A 21,385-nucleotide genomic window follows, 5' to 3' on the forward strand; every position below is an offset into this window, starting at 1 on the left:
TTGTTTTTTAGTGTTGTTTGTTTCCCCTAATGAATTCAATTATGTAATTGACCAAACCTATTCACTATAGGTCTATGTCATCTTTTAATATTATATTCCATTAAGTTGTATGGAAGTTAAGGACAACATAAATCATCATCTTGGTTTTATGACTTCTAAGTATAGTGGTATTTTAAACTACATAGGCTACTACATTTTTATTATCATTCATAGTTGGAAAAAAATATTTACAAATAGCAGTACAAGTTGTACCCCGGTATTATACTGTTTGGTCACTTTTGCAGCCTGGTTTTATCTCTTTGCTGCATCTCCTGATGGACAGCTGGACAGCGACAATTCACCTGCAGTATGCTATGGTAAAATGTTACAGATTAACATCCCAAACTACAAATACAAATACCATAAGAATACCATAACCCAGTGAAACGCTTTGTGATCTGTGCAGGTTTTGGGCTGTCCCCTCATGCCTGGCGGGCGTCCTGACTCATCTCCACTGTGTGCCTGGGGCCTCCGTGGTCAGCGTTCATCAGGTGTACTGCTGAGGTATGTCGTTACAGTCCAGAATGTCACCTACTACCCAGCACAATGGATGTAAGAATGAAAGAGCACTGTATGTACAATTATAGGTAGGTAACAACTGTCCTCAGGGTAAAACTTTAACTTATTTTTCCTGTAGAATATATTTTTTCAACCTGTTTCCTATGGCTTTATGCTATAAAATCAATTCAAATCTAGTATCTAAGAATGTTAGTGGCAGGTGTTGTTGTGTAAGCATTGCATACAATCGACTTTCTGTACACCTCTTAATGTGGTCTCCTTTATGGCTGGGGCAACTGTCGGAAAAACGTCTGTCGGCTGTTTTTGAAGCAATTAGTAGCTCTGACCATTAAGACAGCTGGCCAATTAAAAGTGCTTGTGGCTGCTGCCTCTCCCTGCATGTTGGCTATGCACAGAGGTGTGTGAGCTGAGAGAAGAGATGCCAGGAGAGCTTGGCTGTGGCTGTACTCTCTGCGCTGGCTGTGTGAGCAGATAAGCGTGCGGGCAGAAGAAGAGGTGCTGATTTGAGGTTATTGCAACCCCCCCCTCCGGCCTGTCTTTCTCTGTGCAGCTGCAGGTCTGGGAGCTGACCTGCATTAAGACATCACAAACTGGCTGACGGCCTAATAGGAGCAGCTTTCTAGAGCATCTTCAAAAGCTCGTTAAACTGTGGAGCTTTGGCAGTGATTTGAGGAAATGTGCTATTATGGTTTAAATAGAGTTCAGCTAATCTGTACTGGCAGAATAGAATTTCCTGGACATCACCCATATCACCACAAAAATTGAGCTTTTCAGTGGTCATACATAGAGATTTTTTTATTTTTATATTTGTCAAATTTTATTAAAAGTGAACCTGGAATTATTTTGAAATTGGATGAAATGTAAGAAAAAGGATGACATCTGACAGTGATCTGATGTAACTACATGATGACTCTCATCTTAAGGCCAAAGACAGGCAATCACTTCCCTCAACTCTCTGCTGTTGGCAATTATAGGTCAGAGTGTGTCGTCATTGTCTTTGAATAGTGCTCTGTACTGCACTCAGTAATGTTTGTTATGGCTGGGCCCAAGTGCAAGAACATCTATGTACGTTTGAACACACATTATTTATTTCAAAGTTTTTATCCTCCTTGTGCCTTGTCTGGGACCTGCTTGTATCACACAGTTTATATGCATTGCACAGTGCTTCTTCTGCTTACCTGGCTGTGGCCTCTGTGTGCAGAAGAAATCTTGTTTGAACATCCTTTCATGATTCAGAACAAAATTTTTACCTTAGATTTACATAGTTTAGTGCATTGTTTGTTGACGCTGCGGAAATCTGTGCTTTTTCCCAGTTCCTGTGATTTTTTTTTTTTCTCACAAGCCAATGCGCTTGTTTTGTCACAAATGTACATGCATTTTTTTTTTATTAAAGACTGTTTCACTAACTAGGACCACACCAACAATGACATGTGCAAAGAAGTTTATTGATAATGTACAAAGCGGGGCAGAGATGGCTGGGTTGAGACTATAGGTGGGGGCTCCTTCTCAATCTTCAATTGGCCCAGCTGGAACGGGCCCCCCCTTGTAGGGGTCTTATGACTGAAAGACAAAATAGGGGATGCGAGGGTGGGGTCGAGTTAGCAGAGACAAACTGGGATGATGGGAAAGGCTGCTACATATAGGCTTCTGGGAAATTAGAGGCATGGTCGAGGTGAGTTGTGGTTTGCTGGTGAGAGGAGAAGGCAGCTAAGGCGTGGTCCTGCTCCTGAATCTCAGTTAATCATATTAACTACATTTAACAGTTCAGTCACACCCAGGGAAATTCATTGAGACAAGACCACTACAACTTTGTAAAGTATTAGAGAAGCTTTCACTCATGTGCTTTAAGTAGGACAAACATGGTTGGTGCCAGTGCCACTTCTGCAGATGAACTTTGAACTCTTGGAGGGTGCCTGGATGGCTGGAAAGCCCTCACTGGCTGCCTTCAATGCCCGGCACCAAATTGTAATCCTATAGCCCCATTGTCACGCTCCGTCTCCTCCTGGTGACCCCATGTCCAATTACGCAGCTGACCCAGGCTTGATGATATAACCTTCGGCGTCTTTTTAGGGTTAAGAACCAGGTCTACCTTGTCAGTACTGCGCGTTAACCAGACACTTCCTTGAATGTTCCCAGTGAGTTGGAAATAAACACTGCTCCCATACACAACTATGTTCATTTTGGCTTTTTTGGGTCCAACAAAGGAGCAAATACTTTCAAGGGCATCTTTGCACATGTTTGGTTGTTTGTCATACATCCTTACCATAAGCCTGTCAAGATAATTACTGTATTGACCATTCAACAAGTGACAGATGGAACAATAAGTAATTTATATTCAATCTACACTGCTTAATAGTGCACCTAACATTTGGCAGTTTATGTCACATTAACATGACTACTTGATCATTCAGAAAGTTTGATCTTCATAATGCTAGTCACACATTAGGAATGCATTCATTTTCATAGTGTTACCCTTTGAAACAGCAGTGTGTCAAAAAATGTTGCATGGCGAAAGACAAAAATATAGTGTATTTCCATTATAGGAAAGCATATAAGGGATGTAAAGTGATTTTAGTTTACCCAAGTATTAATGGTCACACTTTATTTATAACCTAATATTGATATTAACCAACTACTATGAGTTTCATTTTGCTATTTCTTAGGAAAATGGTTTAATTTCGTTAGTTTGTTGTTTTAGTGTTAGCCCTCATGCTCTCCTCGGGGTCACATAGACCCAAAGACAAAACAAAATGCTTCTTCGGGTCAATGTGACCCCGAGGAGAGCTTGAGGGTTTTTAAATACACAGATCTTATTTTCACCCCAAAAGCTGCTTTATAATGTATCTTTACTGGGGCAAAACAGAGTTTACTTAATTACAATAAAAAAATCAAGGACCCTTTAGCGCTCACTGCACCATGATTGTACTGCTTGATTGAGGGTTCTAATTCTCTTTCTTGACTGATTTGTTTGGGTTTCCTTGTAACTAGTTGAACTGCCTTGATATTTGTGGGAAGCACATTTGACAGTTATGCTCTGACTGTTTACATGGAAGTCTGTGCGTGCTCAGCAGCTGAGATACATTAGAGAGCCTCATGCTTAGTATGCACTATAAGCCCTGGAAAGCTGACCTGTCAGTAGCCAAGTGTTTTAAATAGATGTGCAGATCATCTCCAGCACTATGTTTGCACTGTGTACTCACTTTGAGAAAAGACACCCGACTCCATGACTTCTTAAAATAAGATTTTAATATTACTTATTATCATAAAGATATATTTACACACTTTACAGAAATAGAAAATAAAAAACACAAAGCTACGCATGAAAGGAAAAATAAAATAAGTACTCCAAGAGCTAAAGCTTATCTTTTATAAATTAGAAACCAAAAGTTCAAATATGTACACAGTATTTCAACCATTTCTGATACACTTGTTTTATTTATTTATTTATGTCATTTATTTTTGCCCAGTTCAACACCAAAACATAGACAGGGACTGTACATTTGGCCTGGTGAGTAATATGAGCGCACATCATGAACAGAAAAGAAGATTGAGGATTAATACATTGTCTTTCTGCTGGAGACCTATAACACTGGTGCAATGCAGACTGCATCTGCACAGAGTCAGGATTCCCCTGGGACACAGTGGCACTCAGATGGAGAACAGGTTGTTATCTTGGCCAGGGGCCGATGCTCCTGTGAGTGAAGGAAGTGTCATACCATACTGAAGCTCCAATGATAATGACAGATCAGCCTTTTCACAAGGGAGATCAAATTTAGTCCTCCTGGGCATCATCCAGCCAGAGGAAACGTGTCAGTGTATTATAAACGTGCTTTTGCGTTGACCACTGTGTCTCTCCATTCAGATGCAGTTTGATTAGCTCAGAGATTTAAAATTACAATCATGGAATGTGTTGAAACAAGATTTCCATTCCACAAATAGTGAAATAGTACAATTTCCTTCAAAGGATTTTCTCAGGTTAATGGTTTGACAAAATGTCAAAAGCATAAAAATAACTTTCTGTATTGTTTATATATGGAAAGTAAAGACTGGATAGTAATTTCTGAATGCTACTAGCTTATTCTTGTCTTCACCTGTAACACTACGTCCCTGCTTATCCCCAGTCTTTACACACTTCTAGCCAAATGCTTTCAGACTCAGAAAACTCAACACAACTGGCCAATGGTTAATTTCTTCAGAAACATGGTTTTCCAGGAAACAAGTGCATAGGAGCATTGCTCAGGCCCTGTGATGTCACAGAGAAGAGGAACTGAAGAGGAAATGTGAATAGGAATAGGAAAACTTTGCCCAGCGTAAGCCTGGAAACCATTAAGCAAAATGGTTTTGCTCCACAAGCATAATGTATTGGTTTACCATTTTAGTTTGAGCCTGGATGTGCTTGTCCTTCCACACCACAAGGCCCATTAACCTGATGCGCAGGGGAGGGTTGTGGGCCATAATCAACAAGGAAGAATGCCTGAAAGCTTTCACGTGCCCACGACATATTGTGCTGCAGACTACTTTTCTATTTTGTTACATCCACAAAATATACAGTATTTCCACTGTATTTAAAGTAAGCTTTGGACAACCAGCTAGACAAGAATCAGACAATAATTGTCACAAACACTGGAAAACCATTTCATACCATGTTTTCAGGGTATATTTTCCAGCAGCATTATGGAATTGCAAAAGTGCAACCTTGCACACCCAAACAGAGTCTTTAAGCAAACCACATCTAAAAGACACTAACTTGGAAACATGGGATATTTGGCTTTGGATTTTTAGATTGAATGTGTGGTAACTATGTGGTATAAACAGTTTTAGGATTTGCTCTGGTCTCTGAAAGGGCAGCATGGCTGGTACAGATGGTGCGTATACATTCATGATAAACAGACGTTGCTCTAACTCTTAACTTCTGAGACGGGACATTGATTTGAACCCCTGTGCTGCCCCAGTCTACTCCAGCATCCAAGCTCCTGCTTAGAGCCTCCATGCTCAGCCTTCTCCAAAGCTTCTCCAATAATACATGAGACGACCTGGGCCAAGCTGTCTCATTCCAACCAGCATTAATGAAATCTACATCTCTGTCTGTAAGCGAATGAAAAAGTAATGGTGGAACTGAAATTATTCCTCTTCACAGTGCCTTAGGATTTAATACATTTTTAATCAAGGTGGGCTTGGCGGCATAGATTACCACTGTGAGTACTGATGCTCTCTTAATAATAGCTTCTCATGCTGTGACTGAGAAGACTGCATATAATAATATTTGCATGAGATATGGCGAGAGGGAAAGGATGTTGTCAGTCTAACTCGGGCTGTTTATTTTTGGCTGAACATTTATTTGAGGAGCACTCACCTCTTCACATTAATTTGAAATTCACACTTGACCTGAATGCAATTTATCAATGTTTAAATTTGTTTTACAAATTGTATGTCATGTAAAATCAGAAGAGGTTGGCGATCTAACCCGGGGGATGGGTGTGGTTTTAGTCTAAGCCAATTTAACAATAAGCTCAGACTAAGTGGCCTGGGCCAGCTTTGGAGAGATCCATCTGAGAAAGATTAACTGGAGGATTTAATGAGCGTAATGATCAAAGCCACGACCACCTGTGCTGTGCACAAGAAAGGCAACTGTACCCAAAGCAATGCGGGGATAGGACTGGGACTACAAAATCAGTCTAGATACGCCACTATACTGGCCTATGCACAGAGGGAGAAGAAAACAGTATATGAAAATAAGTTTATTAAATAAATGCACAAAATAGACCCCTCTAGTACATGCCTCAATCATAGACCCTGAGAAAAAGAAAGTAGATAAACGCATATATAACAGAAACAGTAATATATTCCATGATGGAAAGGCATAGCATTAGTCTGTGATAGGGTCACCAGCCTTATGCTGAAGCAGCCAGAGCATTGGTGTTGTATTAACTAGGCTTTCCACTCACATTGAGACTGTTTTTGGTCAAATTTTGGAGTCATGCTGTGTACGATTTATTAGTCATTGCAACATTAGAAGATGCATATTGTGTCAGTGTATCAAGACGTCAAACAAGAGGTAATGTGTTTGTCCCTAACCATTCATCCTGTGTTCCTGGCAGCATTGTGGAGAGGGTTTATTTGGCACTTTATTAAAAGGCAGGCTGGTCTGTGAGTGGAGCAGACGTCTGCCAGTTAACAGTCGCGTCGAGCAGCTGCACAGGGCAGCAATGTTGTGAGAAGGCTGGGGATTGGGGACAGGATTGGGATTTGGGGTCAAAGGACTCTTCCAAGGTGGGACGAGTTACAGTAACCTTGAGCACATCAGTTAACCCCCTAAGGTGATAATGAGAACAGACACACCAAAATAGATTTGGATTACAGTATCTCCTAATTAAATGACTTATTTACTCTGAAATAGTTCCGAATACACTGTGCGCTCTCTTCTGAGTCCAGCCTCACTGTTAAATGGACATTAGTCATTAGGAGGTACAAAGCACCATGTCTAATGATGATAAAGCCACGGTCACAAAGTCTTAAGTTTATCTTTTGCGTGTGAAAAAATCCTTTTCACAGCAGTGTCTTCGGTGAAATTAGACTAGCACTGCAGTTCTGCATGATCAGCACTCTCTCACTTGTGTAAAAGCACAATAGCTACACAGCAATGGAGTCAGCGGCTGAGGTAACCTTGAATCTGAGTGTTGGAAACGCCTCATCGAAGCTTTCCGATTCTGGTCTTTTGGACAGGGCTCCCTCTCCACCACATGTCATGCAAAGTGTTGGTGACGGATGTGATTTGCCTATCTGATGTCAATTAAATAAATGCCAGGGAAAAGACAGATAACTGGTAAGGGAGTGAGAGAAGGAGAACGAGAGAGACAGAGGAATAATTTCTGATAGCTCGGACTCTATATCCCCCACCCCCCTTCCCCTTGCCCCCCATGCCTCGTAGAGCTGGGGGTGAGCGTCTTGTCCTGATTATTTTGTGGACAGTTGCTTGAAGAACCAGCATGTGCTATGGACATCACTCTTCTGGCTGGGCAAGCGAAGGCCCTTTGTTGCAAGGCCCCCCCAAGGAAAAGGAAGAGCATAGAAATCAGAGCCTGGGGAGGGCGCTCGATGCAGTGTCTGCAAAAAATAAAACAAGAAAAACATCATAATGTATAACATTACAATATACAGATGCAATCCAAACAAATATGTCAGTATTGTAGACATATGTACATTCCATCATAGTTGTTTTGTCTAGCGCATGGTCCTTGCATGCGTAGAAGTCATTTGATGCTTGAAAGAGGATTTTCAATTTCCGCTCATACAGTACCCCCCAAGCCCCATCCTTGTGGCACACCATCTGATTGGATGGTCTGATTGTTCAATAGAGAGGTTACTCCAGACATGTAACATTCAGATTTCACACCATTTGACAGAGGAGCAGACTAGGGAGTAAGAAAAACACAAGCAAAGCATTATCACTGGCCTGAGGGGCCCTTCTTGTTTATGCGGACCTCTTTTATCTTCTCTGGCTTTTTTTGCTGGTCTGTGATAATTTCCTGAGATTGGTGTTGTATAGTTTTGCTGCACCACAGTGAGGTTTCCAAAGTGATAAGAGTAGATTTGGCATATTTTTATGGTGCAGTAATGTTCAGGTAAGTGACATTACGTGTTCCTTATGTGACTGATTTGTTTTTTAGACTTTTTGATTTCAGTGTTGTATTCATTGGGCTTAACAAATATATTTAGTAGTTCATTTCTACCTTTTGTACAGCTTGTCATCTTCTACAATTAATGCACATCTATGTGGATTGCAAAAGATGACCCCAGTTGCCATCTTTTTTCTTAAATCTGTTTACATGTGGAACATGTAACAGCAAGAAGTCAAACTTTGCTGGCATATAGTGACTGGTCTCTTTGTTACTGTAGTGAAATACAAACAGCAGGCAGTAGTGTCAGCTCACGACATTTTGTCATATAGGCACTATTCCTTGGATTTCTGTTTTTAAAAATATAATTGTGTAAATGTAATTTGTGAAAATGTAAGTTTCCCTTATTGGAGAGATTGATTTCCTTGATTGGAGAATAGTGTATTCAAATGTCTCACTTTAGTAAGATTCCTTAAACCTAATGAACTTTGCCAGACTGATGAGAGCCAATGTGGAAAGGAGCTCATTGTAACTTAAGTGGTGTTTGTGAACACAGTGCTGTTACTCACTTTTGAAGAGCTTCACAACTTCCTGGATTTGCTTGTCTGCACTGTTATGGCAATAACCAGGGACTTTTAACTGGCAGTGTAGCGTTATTCTTTTGGTCTTAGACTAAAGATTTTCACCACCTTTGAAATTGTGCACAAAAGCTTACAGTCAAAAACATACAATGGTGATACATAATTATCTTCTTTTTGGTACCATTTCTTAAAGCTTTGCAAAACATTGTTGGCTCTATTTTTAACTACAACTGGGTACTCACTCCAGCTTGGTGTCTTTTGTTGACTTTATGGAGCACTTTTGTGGGGCAGCGTTGTGGACCTCCTGCAGGGATATTGTGTCTATGGAGTGGCTCTGTGGCCCCAGAACATTCCTTCTTTACACAGCGTCATTTGGCATGCATATTTTTTATATCTATATACTTTAAAAAATAATAGCCTGTTCAAGGTATGTTTATTTCAGTTTTTTTTTTTTATAATTGTGGTCAGAAATGGGAAAAAACACAGGTAAATTTTTGTCTTTTTATTGCATTATGACTTCAAACTACTAGTCAAACTACTTTGAGATCTTGTACTAGTATGACCACTATTATAAAATGCCAGTAACTAACAAGTATTTATAATGTGATGTTTTTAAGTTCATAGCAAAACAGTACATTATGTTAGACCAGAATCAAATAATCTAAAACTTTTTTTCATTTGTTGAATCCAAGAATAACATCTCTAACATTAACTTCCCATAATAGTTGCCCCTATTTGAAATTCTCCGTGAATTTCTTTTATCCATAAGAATGTGCTTTGTTGACAAACCAGTGACATCAGGTCAAAGTAAGTGTTATTTTTTTGTTTTAATGGGGCTGTAGGTATTTTGTATTATGGGGGTCTCACCTTGCTCTAGAACGGCATGGGCCCCTTGTGGGACAGACGAGGTCGTGGACGTCTCCGTTTCCAGCCGGCTGGTCTGTGACTCTGACCGGTCCGCACTGGGTTTGGTGGCACCAGCTTTCTCACTGTGGCTGTCTCCTCCAACTCCCTGCCATGCTCTGTGGAGGCCATGGGACCTGGAGGAAAAACAAACATCTGTTTACTAAAAACTATCAAAAGTTAGTTTACTCTATCAGCAGCATGCTTAGGCCCTGAGTGCAAAAGGGTGCATTGCTACAGCGGTGCAAAAGAGTACATTGCAACCTCATTTAAAATAGGTGTAGAATCCCTCAGTCATCCAGGTAGAATTCATGGCAAAGGAGAAAACAAACAACAAACAAATGTTTATCCAGTTGACCAGTCCAATAGGTGCGTGAAATAGTGACACTTTAAGGAGTTTGTGCCCCTTTCATACTCAGATGCACCCTTTGTCAGTTTGGTTTGGATCCAGTCATGAGCATGCTTGAGGAAAGATCCGGCAACAGGGTAAATACACGGTAAATACATTCCATAGCTTTTGTATGCATCCTTTAGCCCACCCAATGATACTATTCATCAGTTTAGCACTTTGAAAGTGAGCATAAATGAACAAACGCTCCAAAGACAAACCTAAACATTAGTGTCTCATGTCTCTGTCACTCTCTTTGAGATTACAGCACACACATGCAGAGATTGTGTAGGGCAGTGAGTCTGAGGCACAGGCCTGCAGTTCACATGTGTGCTGAGAGTGATCCCAGATGGTCTCAGTCATTTCTCAATAACTGTGTCCTGATCCTCTTAAGCCCCTCTTTCCAAATGGTTAGGTCCACCTCAGGTGTCTCTATAACCTTTTCAACTCTTACAGTCTCAAAGAACTCCACTTGGCAGATCTTGACACTAATGTTGATTTTTCATTCACTTTACCATCATTTTTAATATTGTTTTATATAGTTTATGTCCTAAGAGGTTTTCTATGCTTAAAAGACCCCATTACATATATTAGGAGATTTAAAATTTAAACCACCTGTGCTACAAAAAAAAATGTTTGTTTTTTTTCCAAAGGAATCACAAATGATATGGGTATTTACTGACAAACAGCTCATTGACCTCACCCAGATGGGGTCTTGGCATTCTTGTTTCCCCTCTTGTCAGAAAGACTGGCACCATTTTTAGAATCTCTGGATAATGACCTTTCTTGGGTTTACTGGGGCTTGGGTGAGTCTGCAGCTTAAGATAAGTCTCCCAGTTGACTAGTGAGGTGAGAAACACAGGATGTGTACTGAGGACAGCAGCTCTCAAGCCGCTTATGAAAGCAATGCTGCTGCCCTCTTTAGAGCAGTTAGCAGTTTCAGTACACCCGGCTTCATAAACAAACCCGCTGGAATTCTAAGAGTAACTAAACACTACATTAAAAGGTGGAAAACAGCTTAGGGGGTTTTCTTAGATATCGCTGAAATTGTTTCTTAAGTTCCATTTGCTGATATGTTTCACATTGCCCACCATATTTATCCATGAACAGTGGGCTCATTCATTTTTGCAGGAAAAATCTCTCTTGCATATTTCCGCATCTAAAGCCCATCATTGCCCTCTGAAACTCTAATCTGTTTATGATCCGTTTGTTATTGTTGCAGAGGCAGACTGAATGAGAGACGTTCACACATTCTGAGGCATTCGGCTCATTTCACCCAAATCCACAGGGTTAACTGTTAAAACGCTCTACTTTGAGGCAGATTTGAAAGCTTAGTATTAAAGCGGCCCCTGCTTCCCTTTGGCCCCGAAACACCCTTAGCGGTAACCACTCTGCAGTCAGCTCCTTGACATTTAAGACTTACTGTAACTTCAGTGCTACTGTAGATGGACTGGACTCTTAACATGGACTCACACTACTCCACACTCACACACACACTCTGCCGAGTAATTGTACTTCAGCACACACAACTCATCTGCCCATCCTGCTGCATGGCTCAGCCTGTCATAACCTGGTCCATAATGAGACAATTTAGATGTCTATTGCCATGGCAAGCTGTCCGCTACAGCTCAGCACCAGCTTCGAAGGCAGAACCTTCTCTGACAAATACACACACAACCAATCTGGCTACAGGATCGAAACATGTAATGAAAGCTGCTAAAAATAAGCCCTACACTAGTGATAAGTCTGACAGCATAGATTAACCCTTGGGTAGCTGTGGGGAGAGCCTAACCCTCTGACAGGTACACACTATACTAACAAGACTATGTATGCACATGTTGCATAAGATGTTATGATAGGTGGCAGACAGATCAGATTTTCATTTGACAGTGTGCTTTAATAAACAGAAGATATCTCCACTATCTTAAGGCCCTGAGATGAGATCTACTCTTTTTTTTTTATTCAGTTATCCCGTTTGATCCTCTTCCATGAGGCATGTATGTCCATGTGCTTATGCATTGCAGTAACATATGTTTAATAACATATATAAAATATATTTAAAAAATGTACACACATCCTTTTATGACATACATGACTTTTTTATCTTTTTATCTTTCACAGTAATTCCGCATGGTAGTTTAATAAAGGAGCAATTTTTGGAATGCCTGGCCACAGGTGCTAGTGCAGCTGGTTTGGAGATGCTGTGTGTATAGCATAGTGTCTGTGGTAATGAGGAGAACAGTTGTTTATAAAATGGCTAGTTTCCAAACTATGATAAATGACTGTTTTAGTAGTTTTACTTGTTTGCTTCCTGTGATGAGGATTGTAGTCTATCTTTATTAGCCAAAGATAAACTGTTGATTTGATTCTGCAAATCCAATACATCTTCTAAGTGCTTGTCCAAGCACAAGAAAAGAATAATGTCCATCTTCTGATTTTATGCCAGGTTCATCAGTTGCTCTGATGGCAGACTGCAGCATTATATCACCTACTGTTGGTCAATAGAGTGTGAGTAAAGGACATTAACTGCTTATTGAAAGTTGTAAAGCCAGGTTTATGTGTGTACTACCATAATGTCCACAGAATGAAATGTAAGTTATGGCTGCTCCGCTTTCTAGCATCAGTAGCAGCGAAGGTAGGCTCTGTAACTGGCCGAAGACATTTAGTTACAAGATGAAAAAGACACAGAGTGGTCATTTAAAAGTTTAACTAAGCAGTTCATCTATGTATACAAACCTGATAATGTCTTCATACAATGTCTTGTTAAGCCTCTTATTTCCCTATTTGTTAGTAACTGCTGAATAAGTTCAGAATATAACACTTGGCTATGTCATTCCTCACTTGGACTACATTAAAGACCTAGTTAGAGCTTCTGCCCTCTTTTCACAATAGCACACTCTAATTATGCCCTACAATTAAAGTAGATCATAAACCAGTAAGTTATCAGTAGTATTTGGCTGTACTAATCGACAATTTAGGAAAAAAAAGCAACAACAACAAAAAGCTGTCTATTAATGAGGGGTGATTATTTCAAGTTATGGGTAGAGATGAGGAAGAGAAATGCCCTGGAGTGTGTAGCCATGGTTATTATTACCATGACGTTGGAGGAGCAGGCCTGCTGTCTCCACTGCGTGCCACCCTGCTTCATTCACTAAACAGTGAACAGCTTCAGCTCATCATAACCACAGATGCACTTCGTATCCAAAGATTCAGACAGACATGCCACCGACAGAAATGATTGCTCCAGCATAAGCACATTAGAGGCTCTGGGATATTTAGGTGATGTGTTCATTCTGCAGGAACAAGACAAATATTCTTATGCAAGGCCCATCGGTGCATCATTTGGGAATGCCAGATAGCCAGTTATTAGCAATTGCCACATTCTTTAGTATGGACCTGACCCAGCTCTCACAATCTGACATGTAGTGGCAGAAATCTCACATGCCTAATCAGTAGAAGTCTAGGCCTTGGCAGAAACTGGTACCAATTGCATGCCGACTTTCAGACCAAGTTACCATGGCACCCACTATGAAAAGCACTTGCATTTGAAAAGAAAAGAATTGCATTGTCAGCTAAACTCCGACAGGTTCTCAATTTACCGATTTCACTGCACAAATGTGTGTAACCTTGATCAGTCCTCTGACGCTGCACTGAGCCTGCATTGTTTCATTGCACTTGGCCTCTGGGTGATCCACTCCAGTGGTGATAGAGGGGGGTCATAAGGGCTGTCTTTTCTAAGGGGGGCTGTTTGATATGCAGCATTGTTTTGCTTGGATAATGCCAGGCTTGTGACAAACAGAATGCAGCTTTTCTATCTGTAAACCTCACAGAGGAAACAAATAGTAATAGTTTTGGTTGTTTCACCTACACTTTCTATTGTAATTTATTATGCCATTATTGTTGAACATATTGTTGAATATTCAATTGTTTTGTAAGAGGAATGCATTTGGATTCAACATGTCCAGTAAGGGATGCTACCGTAACTCACAGAAAAAATAACTATGCATATGCTACCTGGAGTTGTAAATTTGGCACAAAATAAAGAACAGGAAATATATGAGACAGTATGGTAAAACCACAGCATAAAACAGTAACATTGCTTTATAAAATTACCTATAAAATAGCACACGAGCCAGCATCTCAAACTGAGGTATGTCAAATATCAAAATGTACAGCCAAAATGAAATAGAGCTGCTCCCTCTGAGTTGTCTGTCTTTGGAATAACTAAACTTAAATACTGATACTGATCTCAGGAATAACACAGTCAGACCACATGCATTACTTATAGAAAATCTGCTTTTAATAGTAATATTCATGCAATATTAGATACGTTTTAATCAAGTCAAAGTAACACCTGGCACAGTTCAACAATGCATTCATTTAAGAAATTAGTGTCAACAGCAGTTGTAACAGTTTAATAAAATCTTAATGTAACCAGTAAACTAACCTGAGCATCAAGTTCTAGTCACCCATCTCACATCTAGTATACTGGTCAGATGTTTTACTGCTAGAGCGTGCTGATTATCATTGACTGGTACTTCCAGTCCCCAAAAAATAGGACTTTTTATATTAAACAGAATGTTCAGCGCACTCTAAAATGTTTGGTAGTGAATGTATTTTCTTGCTGTACTCATGAGTCTCTTATTCTGAAATGATGAGGCCACACACTAAGCAGTGATCACAGCTCTGTGAGTTCAAAGGGCCAAAGCTTCACTCAGACCACTAATGAAGCTCCGCACTACTTGACTGCCTGTTGTTTTATTCACACTCACACTCTTTTGACGGGGTGAATTTGTGGTTAGAAGGTCACTGGTTGGATGGGCTCTTTGCTCTTGAAAGACTGTGTTTATCATTGAGTAAGTTTATATTCTCATTTCCAGTACAGTAGGGCATGCTGCCAACTGATGCCCTGGTCCCTAGAGACTAGATGTCAAGGGCAAAGGGATCCTCCAACCCTGGTGGTTTCCATGGGCACGCTAATCAGATGTGAAACAGCCTCTCCCTATCCGAGTCATCACTCCCCATGCTGTGAACCTGCGTATCTTCTCCCATTTGAGATGTAGCAAGAAAGTGAGTGAGGAATAAGGAGGATAGATACGTCACTACTGGGGCTCCACTGCAGCTTTTAAAGCCTGAGGGGACATGACTTCTCCCCGAAGCACACACAGGACACAGCTATTAATGGAAAACAGTAGCAAACATTGCATCAGGCTGCTACTTGTAGACATAGCACACATTCAAAACAATAGCCCTCTGAACAAGACTCTGATACTCCTGCGCACTGTTTGTAGTTCAGTTACCTCACTTACATGCTTCCAGTAGCTTCTAGTGTAATGTAAAGAACACTTCTTTTGCCAGGACATGTTCTTCCTGCTACACTTTTGTTTGTCTTGTAATGAGAAATGGTTATGGTTATGGCTAATACATTTTTTGAATTCACACAGTAAATGACTGGGATCTTCCAAACAGTTTTTATGCGATTTTCCTATGAACATTTTAATATATGTTTAATCACATAAAGAATATCTCCACCCTTTAATATACTGATGTCATACAGGATATTACAACGATTTACATACTTAGGTAGACAGTAGCTTTTAATGCAGTCAATTAGCCTAAAGTTAAACTCTGCATGAATGAACATTTATTATTTTGCTTTTCTTTCTACACATCTCTTCATTTTCAAGAGTGGCAAGTGTACATATGTTTATGAGACAGAGACTCAGCTAGGATCCATGTAGCAATCTGGGAAGTCAAGGAGACCCATGCTATTAGCCAGTGGTCAATATTTAAACCCAGGTCTGTATATGTAAAATAATCTCTGAGGGCATGTTACATTTATGATCAAAGTCATACTGCATTCTTTGAAATAGTTATTGTTGTCACAGACTTATAATGGTATAGTATGGTACAGAATTTAGTTGTAGCATCAACTGACTGTAAAAATTACTGATAAAGGAGCAATAAAACAGGCCATGACTTCTTGATAATAAGTGTGATTTCCAGGCTGTTGCCAGAGGCTTTGAATGAACCACTATCTACTCAGTCCTTGGATACCATCAGTCATTCTTCCCACTGTGCAGTCGTCACAGCTCTCAAATCTCGTGTCTAACTTGGAGCAGCCTAACAACAGCCAGCTGTGCAGAGCTTTTAGCCATGAGAAATATCACTGATCCATGATGGCGCCTATACAGGTTTGACATTAGTGGAGTCAGTACTGTAAAGCATAATTATTTAATTTCACATTATATTTCCCTCCCTCTTCAGTTCATGTTTTAGCTGCTGAAGAAGGACCTGGCTGCTTTTTATGACATCGCACAAGCATTAGGGCAATGCCATATATTGTTTGCCCTTGCTTTGTACAAATTGAGCATGAAAGTAATTAAAGCACCTGCATACTCAAAGAAAATAATATTTATTCTGTGGCATGGCAGCTTGTTCATAAAAATGTCCACTCACATCTCGATCAGGAGTCTGCCAAGACTACTGCTGTAAATGTACCACTTAATGCTCAAAGAGAGACTCATAAATCACTTTAATATCGAAGAAAAACAGAGTTTTTTTTCTACAATATCTGGGCCTGATTAGGTTGTAAGGAGAGCCCTGGGCTTCAGGATAGGGTCTGCTGATCTTATGAGGGCTAGTTAACCCGGGACCCCCCTGCCCACTCAGTGTCCAAACATTAAGATTACGGAAACGTAGCCTGCTTCCTGTATTATTTATTTGTATTCAATCAACAACAATAATAAAAATGTACACTAGAAAAGTAATTTGCCAGAAGAAAATTTATGAAAAGGTTTTGAAACCTTTATGTGCTCAGATAGCCTTTCTTCCTGACCGCCTCCATTATTTTTCTGTACCTTGCCCCGTCTTTTACCCCCCCCACCCCCATTGCTTTGCTTTCTTCCCTTCACTGCATTTGCTCTCAAGAGAGGATCTAAGTGAGTAGATTTATTCATTCAAAGGGTTCTGAATTACATTACACATCAACCCAGAAGTCACATATGCCAGAGTCTTCAACAGTCAAGCTCTCTGGAGAGTTAGCCCAAAGGTTAGCCTTTTATCCCTAACAAATGAGTTATGATTGTTTCCTCTGTCTCTTCCTTAACTCCAACTTCTAATGCAAAAATGATTCATTAGATTGGATAATATACAGATGCATAGTGCTTTATCTTATTTAGAGCCCATTATGCTTTCTCTTTACAACTTCTTGGTTATAGATATGCCTTATATTATCTTCATGCTGGTGTAGTTTATATGTTTTACAATGCCAGATCTAAAAGTCACTTTTGATGTATAGGTGTATGTTGATTTAATAGTTTCATGAATGCTTATCGTCCCACTTTCTATTTTGACGGTATACATTGCCCAGTGTTATTTTATGCCTGGACATCTGGAATAGTTTAGCTGCTTTTGTTTTCCACACTGCCACCCTAATCATGTCTGCAGGTAAAAACAACTTCTTCACATTAGACTGGAGTTATGATTAAAAGCTTCCTTGTTATGGTTGGTTTAACTAAATAATCAGTACACCCTAAATGGTGTTTGAGGTCTATAGAAGATTTTAATGAGTAGCCTAGCCAGGCCTGTAACTTTTGAATTAGTGTCATGTTAGGCCTTCCACTGCAGACTGTATATGCTACAGTGGTACCTTTGCTCTCAGCCCCAACAGTACATAAAAGTTTAATGTGAAATAATGCACCGCTGACAGCACTCATAAAATCTCTCCTTTTCAAACATGCCAGTGCCTGTGCCATCAGCATCACACATGGGCTTTACCTGTACAGCTCTCAGCCAGTCAGGTGCAGTTTGTATGCTTGTATACATCTAAGGGAAGGTGTGTGTGTGTATGTTCGCGTGTGCTCCTGGGCCAGCTGCTATTGTTTTCATCTTGTGCGTCCCATGGTGAAGGCTACAAGAATATTTCCAAACTGTAGAAAACTAGCTTTGATTTCAGGGACTGTGATAGAACAAAATCATAGAATAAGTACTGTTTAAACACCAGAGATAAGTGTTACACAGCAAAGGCAAGCAATTGGCCTCCAGGTGAATTATGAATACCACATGTCTACAGCCTGAGCCCGCTCTTGAACCGGAGTACTGTTCAAATATCTGTAACTGAAGAGGACTGCTAATACAACGGACAAAAGGGCTCTGATGTTGAATATCACTATGAGTATGACTGCTGAGGTGAGATGCCTGTTGCACTGATTTGAGCAGTTATGTCCATAAACAGGACCTGCGCTCCCCTCCCTGATATGTCATACTTCAGATTTGTAATGACAGGTGCCGGTGCAGCTACATGCTTTGTGTGCCTTTTCCACAGACACAGATGCCTGAGAGAGAAAGCCCACTGAACTGGAAAAGCGTTTGTCTCAAGATGAAAGGCTTCACACCCACTGCCTACATGCAGAGCTCTTCCGACACCTTCCCGCGACAGCGCATACTGTAGCAGAGGCTTGTGCTACGCAGAGACAATCCAGCTAGCATCCCTCCCCACACCCAGTAACGCTGCAACACACTTGCATCTCTCCTTCTCGATTTCCCTTTCTCTGTCAATGAATCCGTGGTACTACAGTAGCAGCCGGGAACACAAGCACATAAGCAGCATGACTGGAACAACACTGAGGGAGATCAGCTCTCTGAAAGCTCAAGGCACAGCAGCCTTGTTTTCCCCATCTCTGTTGCGGCGTGGAGGGCTTTCTGGCGAGGAACATGTTTAGCCACATGCAGGGCGTGAAAAACGACACTGACCATGATGCTAGATAATTGCTTCCCATTTACTCATGTGCCGATAGCACCAGACAAAAATAGCATGTCACTGTAACGGACGTGCTTGGAAGCATGGGAACTGGGAGTGCTGTGGCTAGTGATCGATAAACAGAGTGGACAGCATCTTAGCAGCATCAACTCAACACAGCATGCCACACTGGGTCCTATCCAACAAAAATAAGACACGATATTATGAGCACCTGAACTTAGGCCACATTCTCTGATAACAGCTCTGACCAGTGGGTTGTGTCTATAGAAAACACACAGGCAGCTCTGTGTAGGTCCAGACTACTGAGTTTGGTGGGTAGGTGATAATCCCAAAACTGCCTCAGATATTTACACAGGTTTAAGTGTTGTTTTTTCACACTACAATGATACCTGCATCACATCTCTGGATCGTCCACTGCTCTCTAAACTATGCTCAGCGCCACATTTCTCAGCTTTTTTGACCCATAGAGCATTTAAAAATTAGACAAGCCAACACAATTTTGTCAGTGATCCAACCGTGGTCGCAACGTAATGACTCTAAACAAAAAGTTGTACTTAAACTGTATTTATTTAGATTAAACCCTCTGCACATTACCCATATGAGGTAAATGTGTTCCTCATTCATGAATACAACAAATACAGTATTCATTCAGCTCAGACAGCACACCTGCACATATGGGTGCTGTGTAGCTCTACTGCATGTCATGTAAGAGCTCTTGGTAAAAGGGAATACATCAAGCCATAAATTAATCAGATTCTCTCCATTTGTCACTCCACCTCCCTGAACATGTGCTATACATATCTTAACATTTCATAAGAGTCACAAGCATCTCCCATATACTGCTACTCATATTAGCATAAAGACCTCTATTATTCTAACCCTAATTTACAGAGTCATACCATGAAGGTGAGGCACAAAAAGGATACCTCTAAGCTAGAAGCTACAGTGAAATTGACCAGAAAAGCCAAGACAGTACATTATTAGAGAGTATAACCACTGCAGTGCAGTACTGTATACAGCCAGGTGCAGATATTTCTGCCTTTTAGAGCCCACACAAGGCTAACCATGCCTAGTAACTGATCAACTACAGCTGCCTGCATGAGCCAAAGACAAACAGGAGAGAAATAGAAGGATATAGAAAGATATAAGCTGCAACAAAGCAGTACTCACCAGCACTGGCAGAACACAGCAGAGACACCAAGAGCACAATCACCAGCGTCAGGATCTTCACATTCATTTCTGCACTCCCCTCTGGCTCTGCGCTCGTCACTTCTGATATACTGTAGTGGTGTGTGTGTGGACGAGAGAGAGGGCGAGCAGCTGAGCGAGCAGAGAGGGAGAGAGAGAGAGACTGTTTGCTCCCAGTGAGAGAGAGAAGTGACTGTCCAGGGAATGCCTGTGTATTTGTCTAAATGCCTTGTTGTATATCGATGTGTGACAGCGCTACTCCAAGACTGAAGCTCTCCCACTGACTTGCTTTTTCTTCTTATACGGCCAAGTTCACAGGAGACCTGAATGTGCTGGAAGCCAGTAGCCTATGAGTTCTGGATAATGAGACTACTTGGTCATGTGGCTTATGTATCATTGACTCTGGGTCACGGAAAAGACCCCCTCCGTCCCAGCAGCCTCTCCACCCCTTTTCTGTGACCATGCCCCAAGAGAGAGAGAAGGAGAGAGAGAGAGAGAGGTAAATGAGTTAAGGGGGAGGAGTGTGGAGGTGAAGCTTGGCCAGTTTAGCTTTGTCATAATACTCAAACTAACAGTCTTGTTGCACTTGTTGGGATTTTTGAATCCAGTTTATAGGGAAACTGAGATGAAAGAAGTGAAGGAACAAGGTGAGGTCTGTGCCTTCCTGTTTTTGTGGCTCTGATTGATTTCTCTTTTAAACGATTGGCATTTGAAAACTCTGACCAAAGTCAGGTTTAAATCATTGGGCACTGTTTGAAGTTAGTGTCTGTGACACTAAGGTGGAACCGCAGGAAATCACTTATCAGTCTCCCCAGGTCCACTGCATTCAATATTTGTTTCCCTCTGCCCAAAGTCATTTGTTTCACAAACTTTTATTATTTTCATGAACAAAAGCAGCAACCATATTGCAGCCCTGAAGCCAACTTGTTATTTTCTCACACAATAAACAGGAAAGGTTGCATTGCATTTTCTGAATTGTGTGAAGTTTTCTTATCACTCTAAGCCACAGAAAAACTTCAGGGCGAAACCGCTCTGTGTGCTCCAAGCTGAGGATTTTTTCTGGACAGATGATAAACGTTTTTCAAACTTTTCTTGGTATTTTTTTTTTAAATACACCAAACAAGTATTGATTTGTTTTTCTCTGTCGTCATCTACAGTGCCACCATGTCCCAAGTGTTCTACTCTGGACTGTTACCACTTATCTAACAAACCAGTCCTATTTAGTGAGCATTTTTGTGCCACTTCATTTTGGGTCTAAGAAGTCCCTAAAGGTTCACAGTGACACATGATGGATGGACTGCCTTTGGTCACAACATCCATACCCCCTTCTCCCCATCCCGGATCTCTATTCTATGTGCTGTCCCTAAACAGTGACTTTAGTGCTGCAGAC

The 21,385-nt window shown here is 40.8% G+C and overlaps 1 protein-coding gene across 1 annotated transcript; it reads right to left on the reverse strand.

Moving 5' to 3' along the window:
* Positions 1-3,786: 3,786 nt before the first annotated feature.
* On the reverse strand, positions 3,787-20,359 carry apln (apelin). The gene is made up of 3 exons (XM_020923575.2): positions 19,978-20,359; positions 9,623-9,795; positions 3,787-7,662 (listed from the first exon to the last, which is right to left on the reverse strand). The coding sequence occupies exons 1-2, from the start codon at positions 20,042-20,044 to the stop codon at positions 9,629-9,631; spliced, it is 234 nt and encodes a 77-aa protein (XP_020779234.1). The 5' UTR covers positions 20,045-20,359; the 3' UTR covers positions 3,787-7,662; positions 9,623-9,628.
* Positions 20,360-21,385: the final 1,026 nt, after the last annotated feature.

Source organism: Boleophthalmus pectinirostris, unplaced genomic scaffold, assembly GCF_026225935.1.
Source record: "Boleophthalmus pectinirostris isolate CB_2022bp ecotype Guang Dong unplaced genomic scaffold, ASM2622593v1 HiC_scaffold_23, whole genome shotgun sequence".
Taxonomy (NCBI): Eukaryota; Metazoa; Chordata; class Actinopteri; order Gobiiformes; family Gobiidae; genus Boleophthalmus; species Boleophthalmus pectinirostris.

Bases quoted from the DNA above. Each gene is read 5' to 3' on its own strand.
- apln (XM_020923575.2), bottom strand. From the start codon at position 20,044: ATGAATGTGAAGATCCTGACGCTGGTGATTGTGCTCTTGGTGTCTCTG. The intron at 9,796-19,977 runs GTGAGTACTGCT...TTTTTCCTCCAG, and splicing joins GCTGTGTTCTGCCAGTGCTG to GTCCCATGGCCTCCACAGAG.